Source organism: Oncorhynchus tshawytscha, linkage group LG06 (genome assembly GCF_018296145.1).
Source record: "Oncorhynchus tshawytscha isolate Ot180627B linkage group LG06, Otsh_v2.0, whole genome shotgun sequence".
Lineage (NCBI taxonomy): Eukaryota > Metazoa > Chordata > Actinopteri > Salmoniformes > Salmonidae > Oncorhynchus > Oncorhynchus tshawytscha.
In genome coordinates this window covers 35,484,748-35,510,450 of record NC_056434.1, presented here as the reverse complement: position 1 = coordinate 35,510,450, position 25,703 = coordinate 35,484,748, and the positions used below count along the sequence as shown (strand labels likewise).

Below are 25,703 nucleotides of genomic sequence, written 5' to 3'. Positions count from 1 at the left end.
CAAACCAACCCCACAGCATTATCGAACCTCCGCCATATTTCATTGTAGGGAGGGTGTTATTTTCTTTTCATTATTAATTTGGTCATTGGTAAACAGAGCTGATCTGTATTGCCAAATAGGTGTAATTTTGTTTCATTGGTCCACAACATTTTCCCAGGATTTATGCTTGTTTAGTTGGGGTTTTGAAAAGTTCAATTGGGCTTTCCTGTGTCTCTTTCAGCAGTGTGGTCTTCCTATGTTACCAACAACCAAATGAAGCATTCATAGAAAATAACACCCTTCCTACAATAAAGCATGGGGGAGGTTTGATAACGCTGTGGGTTTGTTTTGCTGCCTCTGGTACTGGGGGCCTTGAAAGTATGCAAGATTGATAATCCAATAACAATCTTGATAATCCAGTAACAACGCGTGGAAAGTTTTTTTCAGTGTTAAATTAGTTTAGAAGAAAAATTGAATATTTAAGAAAATATATTTAGCCTCCACCGTATAGCATATAATCACACATTTCATTTGGCATTTAACAACCATGTCAATCTTAAATGCTCATAAGGGCTCCACAAGGTCACTCCATCCCTTCCTGTTTTGGGCTAAATTAAACATCTCTTTCCAGGTGATCCCTATTCTGGTCTTGATGGTATTTGAGGGCAGGTACTGTAGTCATAATTGCTAGTCATAAATCATTTTTTACTGCCACACCTGTTTTCACAGTAACTATTGCTGAATATTTACAGTGATGATAAACCACAAAACATGGAACAATATTTCACAGGCAAAATATTTGGATTATTTCTTGCGGACTCCAACTAAATTAACGTAATTAGGAGACTCCTTCCTCCACCATGATATTTAGCAGGTGGTTCCACACTGATACCATGCATGTTTATGAGTGCAATTAAGACCTCCATTCAGCTACTGGCCTTTCCCATGCTGGCATGGCAGTGTACAGCAAATCCAACCCTGTTATAGCCAACCACCCTTAACTTCTTATTTTTGTAACAAATGTGTTGAATACCCCAAATTGTTTACATAGTCAACTTACACACAGCTCTGACACACACACTTACCCCACAATACATTCCACCAGGGGTCTTTTCACAGTTCCCAAATCCATAACAAATGCAAGAATATAGAGCCATTATTGCATGGAACTCCATTCCATCTCCTATTGCTCAAATGAACAGCGAACCCGATTAAAAAAATAGATAAAGAAACACCTCATGGCACCACGCCTCTCCCCTATTTGGTCAAGATAGTTTGTGTGTATGTATTGTTATGTAGGCTTTATTCATGTAATTCTGTCCTTGAGTTGTTCTTGTCTATTAATGTTCTGTACTATTTCATGTTTTGTGTGGACCCCAGGAAGAGTAGCTGCTGCTTTTGCAACAGCTAATGGGGCTCCTAATAAAATACCAAATGCCTTCCCCTGATGTAAATATCTGGTGTTCATCTGGCCCGAGCCAGGATCAATTATACAGTGCCTTCAGAAAGTATTCACACCTAAATAAGTTCAGGAGTAAAAATGTGCTTAACAAGTCACATAATAAGTTGCATGGACTCACTCTTTGTGCAATAATAGTGGTTAACATGATTTTTGAATGACTACCTCATATCTGTACCCCACACATACAATTATTTGTAAGATCCCTTAGTCGAGCAGGGAATTTCAAACACAGATTATGTTTGCAACAAGGCACTAAAGTAATGCAGCTTAAAATGAGTCATGTTATGAGTATGCTTGTAAACGTTAAGGACTGGAGAGTTTTTCCAGGAAGAAAAATAAACGCAATGGAGCTAAGCACATGCAAAATCCTAGCATAAAACCTGGTTCAGTCTTGCTGTCCACCAGACACTGGGAGATGAACTCACCTTTCAGCAGAACAATAACTTACAACACAAGGCTAAATCTACACTGGAGTTGCTTACCAAGAAGACAGTGAATGTTCCTGAGTGGCTGAGTTACAGTTTTGACTTAAATCTGCTTTAATATCTATGGCAAGACCTGAAAATGGTTGTCAAGCAATGATCAACAACCAATTTGATAGAGCCTAAAAGTTGTTTTAAAGAATAATGGGCAGATGTTGCACAATCCAGATGTGGAAAGCTTTAAGAGACTTAACTAGAAAGACTCACAGCTGTAATCGCTATCAAAGGTGAGTCTGAAATGTATTGATTCAGGGTTGATTTATGTATTTTTCATTAATTTTGTTCAAATGTTATCATTTTTTAATCCATTTTAATCCCAGTTTGTAACAACCAAATGTGGAATGAGTAAAGGGGTGTGAATACTTTCTGAATGCACTGTAAATGGGTCAGAATCAAAATCCCATGTAGTGTACATATCAAATATAGGTGGTTATTGTGCATCTCACTTGTCTCACAGTGCCAGACAGACACCACACCATGACTAAACGAATGGGTACAAGGCCTCTCACTGGCTGTCAAATGCAAGCATATGCTGTCTTTGAGACTTCTTCTGGTGAAAGGTTTTGAGAAGTTTGCGGACACTGAGAGCACGCACGCACACACTTACACACAAACGCTTTCTCTCTATGATCTTGCGATGCTCCTTTCCAGTTCAGTATTCACAGATGAGTGGAGATTGCTGCACGTCTTCCTTTGTAAATGTGTAAAGGATGCGCATGAAAGCCCGACGAGCGACCAAGAGATAGGTAGGCATATGCCCACTCAAACTGTATTACGAGGAATGGGAAATGAATAGGAAAACCTTCCCAGTAAAGGTCTACATGCCTAGCCTACAACACAGCCCATATAGTGCAGTAATCACTACGCTACCCATAATTCCATGTTGCCTAATCCGTGAGCGCAGAACCCTCTGCCGTCACACGACAAGGTTGAGCAAGAAGCGCGTGATGGAACCCATTACTATAACTGACTGAGATACTGATTTGTCTCTCTCCAGCCCACACATGTCAACAGACACAGAGAGTCGACGGCGGAGATCAACCATCGACAGTCAAGGTGAGGCCGAGCTAAATAGCCTATTACTGATGTAGCTAACGTTAGTGTTGTGCGATGCTAAACTTTTTTTTAGGCTATGTAAACTAACACACCAGCCATATACTTCGTATCGTCGATGTGCTTTAAAAAAAATCTGTCATATAATAAATAATCCTACCGCGAAATAATACCTACATGTTAATACAAGCACATTAGGCTACAGTGTAATCGCGAAATAATACCTACATGTTAATACAAGCACATTAGGCTACAGTGTAATTTCAAGAAATTGAACAAAGGGAAAAGACAGGTGCATTGCCTATCCTTTTTTGATAATGACTGTGTTACTACTGAATAAATACATTATTCTCGTGGTCACTTAAATCAAAATCTGAGAATAAACCTGTGACGTATGATCACACGGAATACACTACAGGTTAGGCCAAAAACGGCAGATGGCGATATTGAACTGGTTTAATTTTACCATCAAAAGGCGTTGAATGCAGCCAGCAATACACTGGTATCCCCCTTGGACCGGTTCCTACCTACAACGTTCTCCATTATGGCTGAACTAGATTTAATGGAGAGAAGGTATTTTTGTTGTTGTTGAAAATATGCATACTTTCTTTACGAAACACCATTTCCAACCCCATGCTAATGATACTTCCTGATGTCGCGTCCTTCGTTCAACTAGCAACAGAAACAACAGATGGCGGCAAACAGATGGCGGGCATGGGATATGCAACATCTGGGTTTAGTGTTTGCAGGCATTAGCCACTTTAGTTAGCATGGTGGTGGAACATCGTGTTTCATAAAGAAAGTATGCATTTTTCCCCCCGTTTTTTCGCCAGCCTTCTTGCCATTAAATATAGTTAAGGTGGAAATCGATGCAATTGCATACCGAATGGAGGAAGAACCGGTCCACTGGGATACGGGTTTATTGCCTGCTGCATACAATGTAGACTGTAAAATGGAAATGACTCAATATCACCATCTGCCGGCCTTTGGGCTAGCAACAGGTGTGGTGATACAGATGGTTTGTAGGGACTGATGGTTTGTTTACATAGCTGGTTAGAACTAACATAGCAGGTTAGGGGAGTTAACATAGCAAATTAGTAGAACTAACAACGCAGCAAGTTAGGAGAATTAACATGGCAAGTTAGGAGAATTAGGTTAAGGTTAGGAAAAGGGTTAGATTTAAAATTCTAGTTGTCACCAACTGTTGTCCCTGATAGGACAACTAGATAGAGCTGTAGGCCTACTCCGTATAACGACAACCATAAAAACATAAACAGACCATCAGTCCCGACAAAACAGTAGTATTATAACACCGTCACCAACATATGCTCGCACACCTGTTACGCAGGATTTTTTCCCTTGTGTCAAATGTCCTGCTCAGAATTTTAGGATTCATTATGCTGCTCCCCTTTGGATTGAGCTATAATACAGTTTTAATTTTTTTTACTTAACTAGATAGGTGATAACATTGTGGACTTTTTGCTTTTCCTCAAACCCAATTTTGACCTTTTACCCAATCATCCCCAGTCATATCCATAGGAATAGAATCTCATTCTAGTTATGTGGTCATATCAGTGATTGGAGGAAGGGAGGACAGAAGGATGCATTTTGAAAGTATCCGATCAAAGACATAGCCTACTTTGTAGGATGAGTCCGTTGGATACATACACTTCATGACCAAATGTATGTGGACACCTGCTCGTCGAACATCTCATTCCCAAAGCATGGGCATAAATATGGAGTTGGTCCCCTTTTTGCTGCTATAACAGCCTCCACTCTTCTGAGAAGGCTTTCCACTAGATGTTGGAATACTGCTGCGAGAATTTGCTTCCATTCAGCCACAAGAGCATTAATCTTGGGAGATTAGGGCTGACTCACAGTCTGCGTTCCAATTCATCCCAAAGGTGTTAGATGGGGTTGAGGTCAGGGCTTTGTGCAGGCCAGTCAAGTTCTTCCACACCGATCTCGACAAACCATTTCTGTATGGACCTCGTGGACCTTTGTGCATGAGGGCATTGTCATGCTGAAACAGGAAAGTGCCTTCCCCATATTCTTGCCACAAGGTTGGAAGCACAGAATTGTCTAGAATCAAATCCAACTTTATTTGTCACATGCGCCGAATACAAAATGTGTAGAGCTTACCGTGAAATGCTTACTTACAAGCCCTTAACCAACAATGCAGTTCAAGAAAGAATTAAGAAAATATTTACCAAATATAAAAAGTAACACAATAAAATAACAGGTATATATATATATATATATATATATATATATATATTTTTTTTTTTAACTAGGCAAGTCAGTTATGAACAAATTCTTATTTATAATAACGGCCTACCCCGGCCAAACCCGGACGACGCTGGGCCAATTGTGCGCCGCCCTATGAAACTCCCAATCACGGCTGGTTGTGATTCAGCCTGGGTGTCTGTAGTGAGTGACGCCTCTAGCACTGAGATGCGCCACTCGGGAGCCCCCCGAGTGACTAGGTATATACAGGGGGTACTGGTACCGAATTAATGTGCGGGTTAGTTAAGGTAATTTGTACATGTAAGTAGGGGTGAAGTAACTATGCATAGATAATAAAAAGCAAATAAAAGGCTACCTGCCTCCCCATACCAGGCAGTGATGCAACTGGTCAAGATGCTCTCGATGGTGCAGCTGTAGAACCTTTTGAGGAACTGGGGACCCATGCCAAGTCTTTTCAGTCTCCTGAGCGGGAAAAGGTGTTGTCGTACGCTCTTCATGACTGTCTTGGTGTGTTTGTACCATGATACTTTGTTGGTGATGTGTACACCAAGGAACTTGAAACTCTCGACCCACTCCACTACAGCCCCGTCGATGTTAATTGGGGCCTGTTCGGACCGCCTTTTCCTGTAGTCCACGATCAGCTCCTTAGTCTTCCTCACATTGAGAGAGAGGTTGTTGTCCTGGCACCACACTGCCAGGTCTCTAACCTCCTCTCCTCCCTCTCAGGCCTACTGTTGTTGTGTTGCCAGCAAACTTAATGATGGTGATGGAGTCGTGTTTGGCCACACTGTCGTGGGTGAACAGAGAGTACAGGAGAGGACTAAGAACACACCCCTGATGGGCCCCAGTGTTGAGGATCAGCGTAGAAGACGTGTTGTTGCCTGCCCTTAACACCTGGAGGCGGCCCGTCAGGAAGTCCAGGATCCAGTTGCAGAGGGAGGTGTTTAGTCCCAGGGTCCTTAGCTTAGTGGTGAGCTTTGTGGGAACTATGGTGTTGAACGCTTGAGCTGTAGTCAATGAGCTGCATTCTCACGTAGATGTTCCTTTTGTCAAGGTGGGAAAGGGCAGTGTTATTGTATGCTGTAGTGTTAAGATTTCCCTTCACTGGAACTAAGGGGCCTAGCCCGAACCATGAAAAACAGCCCCAGACCGTTATTCCTCCTCCACCAAACTTTTACAGTTGGCACTATGCATTGGGGTAGGTATAGTTCTCCTGGCATCCGTCGGACTGCCAGATGGTGACGCGGGATTCATCACTCCAGAGAATGCATTTCCACTGCTCCAGAGTTTATACCACTCCAGCCATGTGCAGCTGCTCAGCCATGGAAACCCATTTCACGATTCTCCTGACAAACAGTTATTGTGCTGACATTGCTTCCAGGGGCAGTTTGAAACCCGGCAGTGAGTGTTGCAACCGAGGACAGAAGATTTTTACACACTACGCACTAGGGATGCAAGATATATCGGTAAGCATATCTGAATTGACAGATATTAGCTAAAAATGCCAACATCAGCATCGGATTGATGTCTAGTTTAACTCCGATGTGCAAAACCGATGTCAAACTGACGTGCATACCTATATAACGTAGGTAGATGACGTGCATACCTATATAACGTAGGTAGATGACGTGCATACCTATATAACGTAGGTAGATGACGTGCATACGTATATAACGTAGTTAGATGACGTGCATACGTATATAACGTAGTTAGATGACGTGCATACCTATATAACGTAGGTAGATGACGTGCATACCTATATAACTTAGGTAGATGACGTGCATACCTATATAACGTAGGTAGATGACGTGCATACCTATATAACGTAGGTAGATGACGTGCATACCTATATAACGTAGGTAGATGACGTGCATACCTATATAACGTAGGTAGATGACGTGCATACCTATATAACGTAGGAGGTAGATGACGTGACGTGCATACCTATATAACGTAGGTAGAGACCATATATAACGTAGGTAGATGACGTGCAGACCTATATAACGTAGGTAGATGATGCAGACTTATATAACGTAGGTAGATGCATACCTATATAACGTAGGTAGATGACGTGCATACCTATATAACGTAGGTAGATGACGTGCATACCTATATAACGTAGGTAGATGACGTGCATACCTATATAACGTAGGTAGATGACGTGCAGACCTATATAACGTAGGTAGATGACGTAACCACGCCACAAAAAATACAGCTCTACACAGAACAAAAACATAAAAATACTAAGCGCACACTTCCAAGAACTAAACAAGTTGAAGTCGAGCAGTCATTTGAAAGAGTAAGAATATTTCAGCGAGACAACTCGGGCAAAATCCATTAACGCCAAGATAATGAAATTCATTGCCCTTGACAATCAACCATTCTCTGTTGTGGATGATGTTGGCTTTCGCCGACTGGCCGAGCACCTCGAGCCTCGGTACACACTACCAAGTAGGCACAATTTTTCAGGTGTTGCCCAACCGGAGTTACACAGTATTGTTGAAACACACATCCATGAGCTACTTGCTATGGGCGTCACTGCTATTAGCTTCATGACTGACATTTGGACCAGCGATGTCAGCCCTATGAGCATTATGAGTGTGACAGCAGGGGGTCGATGAGGATTTCGTATTGAGGAAAGCCGTATTGCATGCTCAAGAATGTGCCGTTTCTCATACCGCTGCTTCCATTTCAATGGCATTTGAGAACATGTTTGAAACATGGAAACATGAACATTCCCAGCTCCATTCGAACAACTGACCTGAGAAATAAGCTCATCAACTGTGTCTGCAGCAGACGTGATACCCTCGGTCATGGCATTGAAACGCCTGCTCAACAAAACTGCCGACAGACCATGGGGTTAAAACGTACAAAAGTACTCTACAAGAGGCTGTGAACAAGTGATTTGGTGGCATTCTCTCTGAGCCACTTTACTGTGTCGCCACCTTGCTCGATGCTAGGTACAAGACCCGCTACTTCGATGCAGACAAGAAACAGGGTTTACGTGAAATGTAACAGACACAGCTGGACAAGAGGGAAACGGACACAGTGACAGTGCACACCGAGGAAGAGAGGCCACAGACAGCTGAAACTTCACTGCTTGACATGTATGATGAAATCCTAGTTGAGACTGAACAAATGAACAATGAAACAGCACAGCAAGTAAGTGAAATAAATGGGTTTTGATTATGTTTTACTGGAAATGTGGACATGCGTAAATGCCAACTAAATTCTTTTTGGTCAGTGTGTGGTTAGGTTTTATTCAGGGTTACTACTCATTTTAGTCTAACAGGCAGTGCTGTGTTTACGAAGTAGCTCTTTTTCCCCATGGACAAATAATGTCACTGAATGGTAGTGGGTGCTGTAAGAACCGATTACCAGTAAGACACGTCTCACAAGTTTGATCTTTCAGTGTTAAGGACAGGAACTGCCCCTGTTTGTGGCTGGCGGCCTGCTAGTATCAACATTGGATAACGTCCGTCTACCTCGTCTGGTTACAGGAATCATTAAATGTTTATAACATGCAGTTGAAACTGTATGACCTTAAGGGACATTGAAGACATTTAGGCAGAAAGATGGGGAAGTTCAAGAACATAGTTTGTATTTATACTGGTAAAGGGAAGTGATACTAATCCTTCTGTATTTTACTCAAATCAAAGGTTATTGGTCATGTACACAGTTTAGCAGGTGTTACTGCAGGCCTACTGTGACTATGAGAAGCCTTGGTACAGAAAAACAAGTCAGGGGAACATTAGATCACACTTTGGCCTAAGTGCATTGCATGACTGCTTACCTGGATGAATAAAGGTTAAATAAATAGTGTAATGTATTGGGTCATAAAGTTTATTTGCCACCATCAAGCACATTCTGAAAATAACCGACCAGGCAGGCACGCCTGTCTTGTTTCAGGCAGAGTTTTGTCTCCGTGAACAAGCCCAGCTTATGTCTGTCTGTGCCCATCTGTCTGACTGTGTATGTCTGTCTGGCTGTGTATGTCTGTCATGCCTCTCCTCCTCTTCCAGACATGAAGTACAGGGTCATTGTCTCTGACCTACGGTCTTAACATGTCTCTCAAGTTCCACCAGAACACCACACGCTAGACCAGTATTTACCAAACACTTTGGGTCATGGCCAGAACCTCTTGTGCCATTGCTACATCTCCTCCCCTCGTCCACTCCCTGCAGATTCTCCATGGGACCAAGATCACCGGGGGGGGCACCTCCACGGGCCAATGTGTGATCGGCTGTGTGTGGCCAGCCTGCACTCCGAGCTGAGGGATACCTGCACCCCCTCGCTTTCCCCCTCCCTCCTCCCCGGACCAGGTGTCTACACGCCAAAATGTCCGTCCACACACACACGTGAGTCCAGTCACATTTTGGTACTATAGCACTAGGAGAAGAGAGGGCGCTAAGGGTTGAAATGGAACCGGGCCAGAGATGAACTTTTGGTTGTTATTATTAACCTCAATAGAGTTCGATTGTAACATGATTGAATACATCTCACCCTTCAGGACTCAGCGCCCATGCCTCTGAGGATGTATGGGAGGACACCACCAACAAGACCACTATCAGAGCAGAGAACGAAGTGGAGGCCAACAAACTAGCCAACAACTACAGGGTATAGTACAGTATAGTATATGAAGCAGAATCAACAACATTGCAGATGAATGAAAGATTTTGATCCATCCCAGGGTTGCAGCCCTGCACACAATCATACAAATTCACAATACTTACAATTTCAACACAATAAAAACATACAATTTTTTACAAGGAATTTAAGAAAAGTCACTAACAAAACACGATCCTGAAAAACAAACACATTCCTCAGTCAAAAAGTAATCAACCAATTGTCTGAAATGTCCAAGCGACACCAAAACATCCAACTTTGTAGAATTCTAGAGATCATTCCACAAGGTGCAAAATGAACTAAACGCAGATCTACCTAACTCAATGCTGACCAAAAGGATCTCCAGAGTTGGCCATCCCTGTGATCCGGTCTGGTGACTCGTATGTCTGTAATTTAACAGTGATGTAAGGCATGGCAGAAGTTTGCACAAGGGCTTAAAACTAAAATAGAGCAGTGCATTGATCTACAAGACTTAAGAAAATGCATACAGAATGCAGTGTACTGAACCTGTCACCGGTAATAAAGCATAGTGCACAATAATAAACTGTGTCCATTGGCTTCAATACAGTGGCAGCTGCATTCATATACGGTGCATTCGGAAAGTATTCAGACCCCTTGACTTTTTCCACGTTTTATTACGTTACAGCCTTATTCTAAAATGGAGTTTGAAAAAATGAAATACCTTACTTACATAAGATTTCAGACCCTTTGTTAATGAGACTTGAAATTGAGCTCAAGTGCATCCTGTTTCCATTGATCATCCTTGAGATGTTTCTACAACTTGTAAGGAGTCCACCTGTGGTAAATTCAATTGATTGGACATGATTTGGAAAGGCACACACCTGTCTATATAAGGTCTCACAGTTGACAGTGCATGTCAGAGCAAAAACCAAGCCATGAGGTCAAAGGAATTGTCCGTAGAGCTCCGAGACAGGATTGTGTCGAGGCACAGATCTGGGGAAGGGTACCAAAAATGTCTGCAGCATTGAAGGGCACCAAAAACACAGTGGCCTCCATCATTCTTAAATGGGAGAAGTTTGGAACCACCAACACTCTTCCTAGAACTGGCCTCCGGGCCAAAGTGAGCAATCTTGGGGAAGAAGGGCCTTGGTCAGGGAGGTGACCAAGAACCCGGTGGTCACTCTGACTGAGCCTCCGGAGTTCCTCTGTGGAGATGGGAGGACCTTCCAGAAGGACAACCATCTCTGCAGCACTCCACCAATCAGGCCTTTATGATAGAGTGGCCAGACAGAAGCCACCGCTCAGTAAAAGGCACATGACAGCCCGCTTGGAATTTGCCAGAAGGCACCTAAAGACTCTCATACCATGAGAAACAAGATTCTCTGGTCTGATGAAACCAAGCTTGAACTCTTTAGCCTGAATGCCAAGCGTCACGTCTGGAGGAAACCTGGCACCATCCAAATGGCGAAGCATGGTGGTGGCAGCATCATAATGTGGGGATGTTTTTCACAGGCATGGACTGGGAGACTAGTCAGGATCGAGGGAAAGATGAACGGAGCAAAGTACCGAAAGATCCTTGATAAAAACCTGCTCATGACCTCAGACTGGGGTGAACTTTATCTTCCAAAAAGACAACAACCCTAAGCACATAGCTAGGAAAACGCAGGAGTTGCTTCAGGACTAAATGTCCTTGCCAGGCCCATCCAGAGCCCTGAAAATAGCAGCACAGCGACGCTCCCCATCCAACCTGACAGAGCTTGAGAGGATCTGCAGAGAAGAATGGGAGAAACTCCCCAAATACAGGTGTGCCAAGCTTGTAGCGTCATACCCAAGAAGACTCGAGGCTGTAATCGCTGCCAAAGGTGCTTCAACAAAGTACTTAGTAAAGGGTCTGAATACTTATGTAAATGTAATAATTAAGGATTTTTTTGTTGTTTATTTTTATTTATGTTTTTCTCCTTTTTCTCCCCAATTTTATGATATCTAATTGGTAGTTACAGTCTTGTCCCATCGCTGCAACTCTCGTACGGTCGAGAGCCATGCGTTCTCTGAAACACGACCCTGCCAAGCCGCACTGCTTCTTGATACACTGCTTGCTTAACGCAGAAGCCAGCCACACCAATGTGTTGGAGGAAACACCATACAGCTGGCGACCATGTGCATGTGCCCGGCTTGCCACAGGAGTTGCTAGAGCGCGATGGGACAAGGAAGTTCATTTTTTTGTTAATTTTTTAGTTTTAAAGAATTTGGTGCAGATTTGGTGCAGCTTGGTGTAGATTGATGGAGGAAAAAACTATTTAATCCATTTTAGAATAAGTCTGTAACATAACAAAATGTGAAAAACGTTAAGGGGTCTGAATACTTTCCCGAAGGCACTGTATATAAAGTGTAATATTGGGACGCAATATTGGGACGCAAACTCAACATTTAAACTAATTTAAACTCTATATCTGACATGGTACAGGTGTCTTTTTTAAGCCCATGACCATGTGTGTGAGGCGTATACGTTTGTTTCAAAGTAGATTTGTTTAAGACTACCACGAAACACTCTGTGACCCTGATTTAGCCCACTGCAGTAAAATGTTAACATGGTTAAAACTATCATTTTGATATAATGGTCATTCCTTGCATCCATAGCTCTGTCGTTGAATTTGAGAGTTGTTACATTTCTCCAGCCTTATCCCCCGCTTTTCACTGAAATAGTGGTGGGGAGAAGGCTTTGTCATTGTTTTTACTGAAATAGTGGTGGGGAGAAGGCTTTGTCATTGTTTTAACTGAAATAGTGGTGGGGAGAAGGCTTTGTCATTGTTTTAACTGAAATAGTGGTGGGGAGAAGGCTTTGTCATTGTTTTTACTGAAATAGTGGTGGGGAGAAGGCTTTGTCATTGTTTTTACTGAAATAGTGGTGGGGAGAAGGCTTTGTCATTGTTTTTACTGAAATAGTGGTGGGGAGAAGGCTTTGTCATTGTTTTTACTGAAATAGTGGTGGGGAGAAGGCTTTGTCATTGTTTTTACTGAAATAGTGGTGGGGAAAAGGCTTTGTCATTGTTTTTACTGAAATAGTGGTGGGGAGAAGGCTTTGTCATTGTTTTTACTGAAATAGTGGTGGGGAGAAGGCTTTGTCATTGTCATTGTTTTTACTGAAATAGTGGTGGGGAGAAGGCTTTGTCATTGTTTTTACTGAAATAGTGGTGGGGAGAAGGCTTTGTCATTGTTTTTACTGAAATAGTGGTGGGGAGAAGGCTTTGTCATTGTTTTAACTGCTGATTTGCCACTGTACGCAGGGTGTCTAGCACATCACAAGTAGAGTTGTTGAAATGAAAACAAATATTCACTAAATCTGAAGTTAGGAAGTATGTTTTGTACAGTACAGGTTCAAATGAACTGTCTAAATCATGTATGCACATTTACTCTCTCGCTGTGTGTGTGCGTGTGTTTTAGTTTGGATTTAGGAAGTGGAAGAGTCATGTGACGGAGCGTCCCTTTGAGGACAGGTCGGATGTGGTCAAGGAGCTCTATTCAGAGCTCAACGTCATCAAACCACACACAGGTGAGTGTTTGTGTGTGTTTTTTTTGTGTATTTGTGCTTGTAAGGAGGAAAAGTAGTCAACTCTACAGATGTCACTGTGATACTCAGTACAAACCCCGAAGTCCTCAATCATGGCTTGCTGTGAATAGGGCTACATGGCGTCATCACTAATTTCTCTCTGTCTGTGTCTCTGATGTTAGGTCATCTGATCACCTGTGGAAATGTGGTGTATGTGTTGTTGTTTGGCTGGTGGGTGTCTCTGGCCTACCTCCTGGTCAGCATACTGATGTTCATCACCATCATTGGAGTACCATATGGTATGGATCTCCATTGGCAGTACTGTCTATCCTTTGGCAGTACTGTGTTATCAAATTTGATTTGTCACATGCACCGAATACAACAGGTGTAGACCTTACAGTGAAAGGCTTACTTACAAGACCTTAACCAACAATGTTTTAAGAAGTTTTAAGAAAAAATAGATAAGTTCAAAAAATAGAAAATAAAAGTAACAAATAATTAAACAGCAGTAGTAAAATGACAACAGCGAGGCTATATACAGGGGGTATGGGTACAGAGTCAATGTGGAGGGGCACCGGCTAGTCGAGGTAATTGAGGTAATATGTACATGTAGGTAGAGTTAAAAATGACTATGCCTAGATAATAAACAGAGAGTAGCAGCAGCGTAGCCCTTTGATTAGCTGTTCAGGAGTCTTATGGCTTGGGGGTAGAAGCTGTTAATAAGCCTCTTGGACCTAGACTTGGAGCTCCGGTACCGCTTGCCGTGCGGTAGCAGAGACAACAGTCTATGATTAGGGTGACTGGAGTTGTTGACCATTTTTAGGGCCTTCCTCTGATACCGCCTGGTATAGAGGTCTTGGATGGCAGGAAGCTTGCCCCCGGTGATGTACTGGGTCGTTCGTACGCACTACCCTCTGTCGTGCCTTGCCGTGGATGGCTGAGCAGTTGCCATACCAGGCAGTGATGCAACCAGTCAGGATGCTCTCAATGGTGCAGCTGTAGAACCTTTTGAGGATCTAAAGACCCATGCCAAATCTTTTCAGTCTGCTGAGGGAGAATAGGCTTTGTCGTGCCCTATTCACGACTGTCTTAGTGTGTTTGGACCATGATTGTTTGTTGGTAATGTGGACACCAAAGAATTTGAAGCTCTCAACCTGCACCACTACAGCCCCTTCGATGAGAATGGGGGCATGCTCAGTCCTCCTTTTCCTGTAGTCCACAATCATCTCCTTTGTCTTGATCACGTTGAGGGAGAGGTTGTTGTCCTGGTAGCACACGGCCAGGTCTCTGACCTCCTCCCTGTAAGCTGTCTCATCATTGTCGGTGATCAGGCCTACCACTGTTGTGTCATCGGCAAACTTGATGATGGTGTTGGAGTCGTGCCTGGCCATGCAGTCATGGAAGTACAGGAGGGGACTGAGTACACACCCTTCAGCGGCCCCCATGTTGAGGGTCAGCGTGGCGGATGTGTTGTTACCTACCCTTACCACCTGGGGGGGGGCAGTCAGGAAGTCCAGGATCCAGTTGCATAGGGAGGTGTTTAGTCCCAGGGTCCTTAGCTTAGTGATGAGCTTTGAGGGCACTATGGTGTTGACTACGGCTCAACGTTCAATGAATAGCATTCTCACATAGGTGTTTCTTTTGTCCATGTGGGAAAGGGCAGTGTTGAGTGCAATAGAAATTGCATCATCTATGTATCTGTTAGGGCGGTATGCAAATTAGAGTGGGTTTCTGGGATAATGGTGTTGTTGTGAGCCATGGCCAGCCGTTCAAAGCACGTCATGGCTACATACGTGAGTGCTACGGGTTGGTAGTCATTTAGGCAGGTTACCTTAGTGTTCTTGGGTACAGGCACTATGGGAGTCTGCTTGAAACATGTTGGTATGTTGGTATTAGGTGTAAAATGTCAGTGAAGACACTTGCCAGCTGGTCAGCACATGCTCGGAGTACACGTCCTGGTAATCCATCTGTCCCTGCGGCCTTGTGAATGTTGACCTGTTTAAAGGTCTTACTCACATCGGAGAGTGTGATCACACAGTCGTCCAGAACAGCTGATGCCCTCATACATGTTTCAGTGTTATTTTCCTCTAAGTAATTTAGTTTGTCTGGTCGGCTCGTGTCACTGGGCAGCTCACGGCTGTGCTTCCCTTTGTAGCCTTAGATTTCATTCACCAGCTGTTGTTTCCAAATACACAGACCCCCACCCCTTGTCTTACCAGAGGCCATTGTTCTATCCTGCCGAAAATGCTTACAACCCGCCAGCTGAATGTTATTCATGTCGTCGTTCAGCCACAACTTGGTGAATCATAAGATATTACAGTTTTTTATGTTCCGTTGGTAGGATGTAGGTGCTCATAGCTCGTATATTTTATTATCCAATGATTGTACATCTGAAGTAAATCCTTCCCGTCCGACTCATGAAAGAAAAAGTATTCCTCCAGTATTGGGAGAGTAATCACTGTCCTGATAACTAGAAGCTCTTTTCAGTCATAAGACACAGTGGCAGAAACATTATGTACAAAATAAGTTACAAATAACGCAAAAAAACACACACAACAGCACAATTGGTTAGGGAATCATAAAACGGCAGCCATCCCCTCCGGCGCCATTATTTTCGATAATCAATTTTCGATTATCAATTGAATTGGTGGACTCCAATCTGAGATGAAACCTTTGTATCTTGTGGAGGGTGGATTTATCACATACTGCCATCCTAACATATGATTCCTTTAGAAATGATTGGGTCTCTCTCGCTCTCTCTGCTTTTAGGGAAGATGTGCTGGAAGTTGTCTTGGTATTTCTTATGGCCATTTGGGAAGTCCATACAGGAGGTACAGTAATATGTGTTTTGTCCATCATGTTGCTTCCACTGGAAAAGATCAGTTTAGAGGAAGTCAGTTAAAACTGTTAAGATACACCACATCTGTTTCAGCTCCTGTCTTCACTTCCTGTCTGTTTGTCTGTGGTTGCTGTGTAGCAGAAGTCCCTGTTTCCTTTCCCCACCACAAGCCATTAAAGGCAAATGTCCACAACAATCATGTAGACTTAAAGGTCTATGTTATCGAAGCATATAAAATAGCTAGAATACAGCTAGATTGTTGAACATGTGATGACTTATAGGGCAAAGATTAGACAGACAGACAGATAATGTCCTCTAAGAGAATGAATGTTGTGTCTGGGCTAAACTCTCTTGTGTTCCCCTTCTAGTTGGGAGGAGGCGTAGAGAGGTGCTGTGGTAGGTTCCCCCACTGTGAGGCCATCCCAGAGGATGTGGAGGACAATGAGGACACTTCTCCCATCCTCCTGCCATCACCCACTGAAGAGCCCATCCCAGACCTGCTACAGGGGCCACCGCAGCACAAGCCCTACTGGGTAAGAGTCTGATGTGTGATGTGGGGGCTTGTATAGTTGAGGACAAATATGTTGACACCCATGCACTTTTCTTAAATAATTCCCAATATCTACTAAAATACAATATAACAAACTTTTGATCACCACACCTTGAATTTTCAACATTGCAGAACCAGTTTTATTTTTCTGAACTTAAGTTTACACATTTGATTTAGAAAATAAAGACAAATGGCATGGACAATAGTATTGGCACGCCGGCGCTAGTACTTGGTGGCGCAGCCTTTGGCAAAGATAACTGCGGAGACAAACGCTTCTTGTAGTCGTCAATGAACTTGCAGTACCTTTCTGCTAACCTTTCATGTTTGTTTACTTTTTCTTGACGCACACATTTTTTGTGGTCAGCTTCCCTTCACATTTCCCACTGTCAATTGTGAATGATAATTATTCAAGTTTTACTGGTGAAACGTCCACGCAGCACCTGTATACAGTAGCATAGCCTACCTGTGTTTAGTTTCAAACAAAGCACGTATTTTGCCTGGTGGCGTGCGCTGTTGAGTTTTGGCCACATGAGAACATTTCGACCCTTCGCACAATCATCCTAAAATCTCATAAGGATTGGGGTGGTGTCTTTTTGTCTGAGAGTAACTTTATACTATGCTACTATATTCAGCTCTGTTGTGTAGAATGCTATCATTATGGGATACTGCAGACATTGATTCAGCTTTGATCTAACTTTATTAAATGAGCACCATTCGCCATGAGTAGCCTGTTATCTACGAGTAGAGCAGAGACTGTGTGTAGAGTAGAGTGTCATGCGCAGAAGTTTCGAGACCTTTAGCTGTCGTGAAGAGGGGTCCAGAAAGGTTGGATCTGCAGCCACTCCGTGTGATGTATACCTTCTATCTGTCTCCTCTATCCTATGTAGCACCGTGTGAGCACGTATGTGTGGCTGCTGTTGGGTTATCCTTTGCTGGCTGTGGTTCACTCCCTGGCCTGCCTGATCTCCTGGCTGCTGGTGTTCACCATTCCCGTGGCCAAGATGAATGCCCGGACCCTGGCCTCCATCCTCCTCATGCCCCCTGAGAACCTCTCGGTCTCCACCTGCTCAAAGAGGAAGGTAGGGGCAGGGCAGGCAGACAGGGCGCTGATAATTTAAGCATTTAAGCCAGGTATAGCCAGATCTCCTCCTTGGGAGCTGGCTATGCAGGCTTTTGTTCCAACCCTGCTGGAACACACCTGTTTTAGAAAATCTAAGGCCTTGGTGAGCAGCTGATCAAATGAATAAGATTGTCTGGATTAGGTCTCAGTAAAGAAGCCATGTATTATTACTAACTGTAATATCCTGTATGACTTCTAGCCACAGGGTTGTGAAACTCGAGCGCTGCTGTGCTGCTACCACGCGGTCAACTGGTATTACTACAAATACACTGTGGATGGGATCAATGTGTTTGCTGTCAGTATCCTTTATCACAAGGCCTATAGTGTTGGGGCCAAAAGGACTAGGCCGGGGTTGTTTTTGGACCCGTCATTTGATTGACATTTTACATGTTGAATTCCTTAGTCCCTTCATCAGACCTCCTTCCCCTGGTGATAGTGTCCCTGGTGATTGGCTATGTAGATAAAGGAAACCAGTTTGCCAGCTCTGAGGTCAAGTTTGCCACAGCAGTCGGCTCCATCATTCCTCTGTCCTACTACATCGGCATGGGCATCGCCAGGTCAGCACACGCACTCACACACAAATACTGTAGGGGAGAGTGGGGTATGTTGAGCCACCCTTGTTTCTTGGAAACCATACACAAAATGAACAATTTGACCAAATATTTGGGAAGAAGTCATCATTTCATGGAGTCTGAAGGAAGAAACCATGTGGAAAAAGTGGTAAACAGTTGTGTCCAAAAGAAACAGATTTTCACCAAGTCAAATGAATTTATTGTGTTGAGGTTTCGTGATGCTTGTATATAAACAAAAGTAGAGATTGTTCTATACATCATTTGGGGTCTCTTAAGCGTCAATATGAGGTCCTAAACCTAGCATGAAAGTACATCCCTGTAGCCGTGTGGGCTAATAGTAAAAATGTTTGCCTTGGTGTAAGTTGAGCCAATGTAAGAGTTTTCTTCCCAGGTGTAATGCAAGTCATTATCACTGGGATATGAGGTAACAACAGGGCCTGTGTTAAAAGTGTTTAAAAAACATACAAAGTGTTTATTAGGCGTTAAGCCTGTGTTAAAAGATGCTTAACAACCATATCAGTCAGCTGAGACCCCAGCAAAAATGGTCTTTTCATGTATCTAACTTTCAATCAGCTGCATGTCCAGCTCTTATATTTATCCTCACAGTGAAGTGTTTTACAATTGTATTTTCAGGACAACCAGGACTACAAGTAGAACACAACACAATTTGATATTAAACAGTTGCATTCGTGAGTTATATTGACAAATGAGTGCTGTCAGTACAGCAATTGTTTGCTCCCTTGGAAATGAATATACAATTAGTCCGTGACATCTCTGTGGAGTTTGTGACAGCAACTATGTGAGCTTATTACAGTATATGTGTCCTGGGATTTCCTGTGATCTTCTATGTAGAAGAACCCCTCACCTTCTAACGACTCTTGTGAGCAAAACATGTTACCTGTTTGTGAGAGTCTCAGCTTTTCATGGTTAGCTTTTAATGCTTTGTAGCTCAAACCATCCACTCTACAGACGTTTTTGTAAAAAGACCGGGGCCCGGTCTTGCTCAGCCCCCATTAATGGTCGGTATCTATGGATACAGAAGAAATTGATTGATCCAATGGTACAACCCATAAGTATGTATGTAGCGCATACATACTATGTTTAAAAGGGGATAGAAGCCTAAAACACGCTGGTGTTACAGTGGGACTCATTGGGTTAAAATGATTCAAAGACAAAAAAGCTATTTTGATTGTGTTTAATGGTGTTTGGGAAATGAGGATATACATTGTTTCAAAAAGGCAGTAATAATATTTCATTCGGTACAGAAATGTGTAGCTAGCAAAACCCGGGGTAAATTGTGCCAAGAGACAACTTTTTTTGGACAAGCTATGTTTTCAAGACTGTACATGAATTCTGATTTATTTCCAGGGATACACAGCATCCTGACAGATATCTTTGTTAGAATGGAAACTATATTTCCCTTGACAGATTGATGCTGAATGAAAAACAATGGCTCATCTTACCCCACTCTCCCCTACATATTCCCATAAACAAACATGCATACAGTACATGTATACTTGAGGAGCAAACATGACTAGGAATACTCATATTACCCTTTATTTTAAAGCTGAATAAAAACAATTGGCCACAACAAAGTCATATGAACAATGCCCCTTATCCCTTCTGCAGTATCTCTGCCCAGAGCAACTTTGCGGTGGGGGCGGTGGTGAATGCGACCTTTGGCTCCATCACAGAGATGACCTTCTATATCACGGCCCTGCTGAGGGGTCACCGCGCTGGTAATGCCTGTCTGCAGGAGATAGTTAAATCTGCCCTCACCGGCACACTGCTGGGCTGCATCCTCTTCATCCCTGTGAGTCTCTCACACACACACACACACACACACACACACACACACACACACACACACACACACACACACACACACACACACACACTGAAATGTAATACGTCTCTTTTTCCTTATTCCTCTTTTTTGCTTACTCCTCCCCCAACCACCCATTCCTGCTCACCCTTTCTTACCTCTCTAGGGGATCTGTATGATCATAGGAGGGCTGAGACACAGGGAGCAGAGGTTTAACAGTCGTTCAGCTGGGGTCAGTTCTGCCTTGCTCTTCATCTCTGTGGGAGGTGAGTCCAGACCTCTTCACCACCAACTCCTCCCTTCGTCATTACTCCTCACCCCGTATCCAAGACCTTCAACTCTAAACCACAACTCACCTCTAACCCCTAACTCCTTTCTCACCCCGTACCCAAGACCCTCAAGACCCACATATCCTCAAAAAGGTTGTATTCCCCTGGCTTACCCTCTCCTCATCCTGTCTCTGTAGGTGTGTTTGCCCCCACGCTGTTCTCTAAGGCGTATGGGAACCTGGTGTGTGACAACTGCACCAATTCCACAGGGGACAACACCACCAGCGGGTCCTTCGCCTGCCGCAACTGTCACTACGACCTGGTCAGTAACGCTTAGTCATGCTCAATCATCAACCGACACATAGTCAAAATGTAACATTCAATCATCAACAGACACACAGTCAAACTGTAACATTCAATCATCAACAGACACACAGTCAAACTGTAACATTCAATCATCAACAGACACACAGTCAAACTGTAAATCAACAGACACACAGTCAAACTGTTACGTTCAATCATCAACAGACACACAGTCAAACTGTAACATTCAATCATCAACAGACACACAGTCAAACTGTAACATTCAATCATCAACAGACACACAGTCAAACTGTAACATTCAAACATCAACAGACACACAGTCAAACTGTAACATTCAATCATCAACAGACACACAGTCAAAACATTCAATCATCAACAGACACACAGTCAAACTGTAACATTCATTCATCAACAGACACACAGTCAAACTGTAACATTCAATCATCAACAGACACACAGTCAAACTCATCAACAGACAAAGTCAAATTCAAAATTCAATCATCAACAGACACACAGTCAAACTGTAACATTCAATCATCAACAGACACACAGTCAAACTGTAACATTCAATCATCAACAGACACACAGTCAAACTGTAACATTCAATCATCAACAGACACACAGTCAAACTGTAACATTCAATCATCAACAGACACACAGTCAAACTGTAACATTCAATCATCAACAGTTACATTCAATCATCAACAGCTCAATCAACAGACACACAGTCAAACTGTAACATTCATTCATCAACAGACACACAGTCAAACTGTAACATTCAATCATCAACAGACACACCGTCAAACTGTAACATTCAATCATCAACAGACACACAGTCAAACTGTAACATTCAATCATCAACAGACACACAGTCAAACTGTAATGTTCAATCATCAACAGACACACAGTCAAACTGTAACATTCAATCATCAACAGACACACAGTCAAACTGTAACGTTCAATCATCAACAGACACACAGTCAAACTGTAACAAATCAACAGACACAGTCAGTCAGACACAGTCAAACTGTAACGTTCAATCATCAACAGACACACAGTCAAACTGTAACATTCAATCATCAACAGACACACAGTCAAACTGTAACATTCATTCATCAACAGACAAACAGTCAAACTAACATTCAATCATCAACAGACACACAGTCAAACTGTAACATTCAATCATCAACAGACACACAGTCAAACTGTAATGTTCAATCATCAACAGACACACAGTCAAACTGTAACATTCAATCATCAACAGACACACAGTCAAACTGTAACATTCAATCATCAACAGACACACAGTCAAACTGTAACATTCAATCATCAACAGACACACAGTCAAACTGTAATTCAATCATCAACAGACACACAGTCAAACTGTAACATTCAATCATCAACAGACACACAGTCAAACTGTACTGTTCAATCATCAACAGACACACAGTCAAACTGTAACATTCAATCATCAACAGACACACAGTCAAACTGTAATTTCGCAAAGTAACAGAAACACTCTTCTGTATAGTACTGTATCAGACAGTCGTGTGGCACTAAGTATTTCATCTGATGATATATTGTCATCTTACCAACAGAGTGAGAACAACTACACCTTGTTCCACAGCCACATCCAGTGAGTGTTGAGAGGTTCTGCTCCAAATTATTAGTACTTTTTTTGTAACTTGATGATCTTAGTGAATATTAAAAATATATATACTTTTGTAAAGAATTGTGATACTCATCTTTATTTGTGTGTGTATTTGTGTGTGTGTCTCAGGCCACTGGTGTACACGGTCTCCTTCCTTCTGCCTGTTGCTTACATCATTGGTTTAATCTTCACACTGAAGACACACTCACACATCTACGACATTCACGTTGGCGAGGGACATGGTAAGGTTAAAATACACACACACACACACACACACACACAGAGTTATAAACTGTATAAGTAACAGCCATCCATAACTGTGTGTCTGCAGTGACCGGCCACCATGGTGCAGTTGTCCACTGGTCTCGGTGGAGAGCTCTGGCCATCCTCATCATAGCCACTCTACTGATGTCAGCCTGCGCTGACGTCACCACTGAACACATCCAGCCAATACTGAGTCAGCCCAATATCTCACAGGTACACACACACACACACACACACACACACACACACACACACACACACACACACACACACACACACACACACACACACACACACACACACACACACACACACACACACACACACACACACACACACACACACACACACACACACACACACACACACACACACACACACGGTTGTCTTGTCATCATGATGATCTCCCTATAGCTCCCTCTCCTCTCAACCCTCACTCTCCCTCTCATTGTTCATCAGTACTTCATAGGAGTAACCGTGCTGGCCATGGTACCTGAGATCCCGGAGATTGTCAACGGGATCCAGTTTGCCCTTCAGAACAACATCAGTCTGAGGTGGGTCCTCACTAACAGAGGTCATGAACAGTTGTTTTTCCTAACCACATGATCTGACGGGGTAAAAACTGCAATGGTGACCTGTTGGTTAGCAGGAATTCTCTGACTGAAACAAGTGTTTGATGGGGAGTGACTGACTGCTCCTCTGTTGTGTTGCTTTTCCCAGCCTGGAGGTGGGCAGCTGCATCGCTGTACAGGTCTGCATGCTCCAGATCCCCCTGCTTGTTTTATTCAACGCCTTCTACGTAAGACACTACCCCTTGACTGTACCTGTCACTAGATAACTAATCAATAATACAAGTCCAGTTGAGAAAGGAAACACCATGTAGCAGGAGCAGAAACTGGTCAGATTAAATGGAGATCCAACTAAGGTAGGCGTGATTGTTACTAAAGTAGCACCTAATTGGTGCACTCTCAGCTGATGTCAGCTAAGGCGGGCACTCGGATTCCCTTTCTGAATTGGCTTTGCTTAAATTTTCATGGATGGATTTTTTTAGATGGTTTTTTTCATTTGATTTGTCAACTCACCCAAAGACCATAGTTATACCATGGTAGACTATAGAAAATAAATATATTGATGGTAAAAACAGACAAGTCATTTCCTGTGTGTTTGTGTTATGACAGGATGTCGGCTTTGTGCTAATATTCTGTGACCTGCATCTATGGGCCAGCATCTTCAGCGTGGTCCTCGTCAACTACATCTTCATGGATGGCAAATCGGACTACTTCCAAGGTAAGGCGTGACTGGAGGGTTTGCCTCAGAGCGATCCATCCCAACCTGTATGCCTGACTGTTTCTGCATCAGCCTGTGTTGTTCAATGCAGAAACGGTCAGCTACACTGTACACAGGCTAGGGTAATCAATTAACACGTTGAAATGATCCTTGTCCATCTGTTGCCGGTCATCGTAGGATATTGATTATTTGAGCATGATAGAGAACTGCCCTCTAGTGGATTAAGTGTTTAATTGGACAGTTTTCTCCTCTGGTCAGGCACTGCTCTGGTGGTGGTCTACCTCATCCTCCTGGCATCCTACTTCTTCGCTCCATCGCCAGCTGGCTGCTGAGGGACTAATCTGAGCATCATCTTGTTACCTTTTATATCAGCCTAAGTTGCATTTAATGTTTTTTTTAACTTAATTAAGTTATTTATGGAATTGAATATTGTGTGCAGACTGCTAGAGAACATCTAGACATTTCTCTGGACTGCGGTTCAAAAACAATTCTAACAGTTGGTGAAACATTTCAGTGTTGAACACTGTAGTGTCCGCAGTCTCACAACTCCAGCTAACAACATATATACTGTAATCCTCCTGTTCCACGCTACATTTAGTCACTCATCTGTTTCTGTCAAATCAGAATCTACATATTTTCATAGAACCACTTCTCTGAATTTACGCACCAACCAAACCTTAGTACCGTACTACCTTGCTGTTTAATATTATTGCTTTTAAAACCATCACTGAGAATGTTCAATAGAAGCTATGCAAACTGGAGGACAACATTCAACTGTCAAAGAGCAATGATTAGTCGGTGTACAGTTTGGTAAACTTTACACTGGACCTCTCTCCCGGTCTTAGGTTTGTTTTTATTTTTGTACTTGTTTGAAAAACCCTAGGGTGTTTACAGCAGCCTCTGTAAAGAAGGTATTTTTGTACATTTAAAATGTGTTTAGAAGATGTCAAACTTATTTTGTCAATGCTAAAAGTATTTTAATGCAAAGGAATAAATAAATTTAATAGCCAAATGTGTGGGTGTTTAACGAGCCACAGTTGATTTGACGATAAATCAGTCGGAAAGACCTTAAGGATTTGAAAATGTCAAAGGGCCTATCCAGACTTCCAGATCACTATGGTTAATGGAACCTTTTTGAAACGTCAGCCACTTCACTTGTCAAAAGTCTGTCATCCACCCGACCCAAGCATGACAATTATCAAAGTTGGACTTTTTCCTGCATTACAAAATGTATTTTTTACAATCAGATTAATAAAGCACATTAATAAAGCACATAAAGATCCATAGATTAGGGCCTAATGATTTTTATTTCAATTCCCTTGTTTCCTTATGAACTCATAGTTTGTGTACATTTTTCAGAACACTTTAAATCTAGACAGAAATACTTAATTTCATCAGCTGTCCGGGTAGTTGATCTCAGACAATCCTGCTGGGGAAGAAGACAGATGTGGAAGTCCTGGGCTGGCGTGGTTACACATGGACAGAAGTTGTGAGGTCGGTCGAAATTCAACCTATGTGAGGCGGCTTATGGTAAAGAAATGATCATTCAATTCAATTCTGTCAACAGCTCTGGTGGACATTTCTACAGTTAGTGTGCCAACTGCACGCTCCCTCAACTTGAGACATCTGAGCATTGTTTTGTGAC

The 25,703-nt window shown here is 42.8% G+C and overlaps 1 protein-coding gene across 1 annotated transcript; it reads left to right on the top strand.

Annotated features, from left to right (window-relative positions):
• The first annotated feature begins 2,823 nt into the window (after positions 1 to 2,823).
• Positions 2,824 to 25,070, top strand: cax2 (cation/H+ exchanger protein 2). Its single transcript, XM_042323220.1, has 20 exons — positions 2,824 to 2,979; positions 9,408 to 9,581; positions 9,734 to 9,840; positions 13,252 to 13,360; positions 13,540 to 13,656; positions 16,127 to 16,188; positions 16,565 to 16,729; positions 17,634 to 17,825; positions 18,066 to 18,165; positions 18,282 to 18,423; positions 20,068 to 20,251; positions 20,430 to 20,529; positions 20,730 to 20,854; positions 22,455 to 22,492; positions 22,637 to 22,749; positions 22,839 to 22,984; positions 23,231 to 23,325; positions 23,492 to 23,570; positions 23,950 to 24,058; positions 24,317 to 25,070. Exons 1-20 carry the CDS (start codon positions 2,928 to 2,930, stop codon positions 24,388 to 24,390), a joined length of 2,283 nt encoding a protein of 760 aa, XP_042179154.1. The 5' UTR covers positions 2,824 to 2,927; the 3' UTR covers positions 24,391 to 25,070.
• The last annotated feature ends 633 nt before the right edge of the window (positions 25,071 to 25,703 follow it).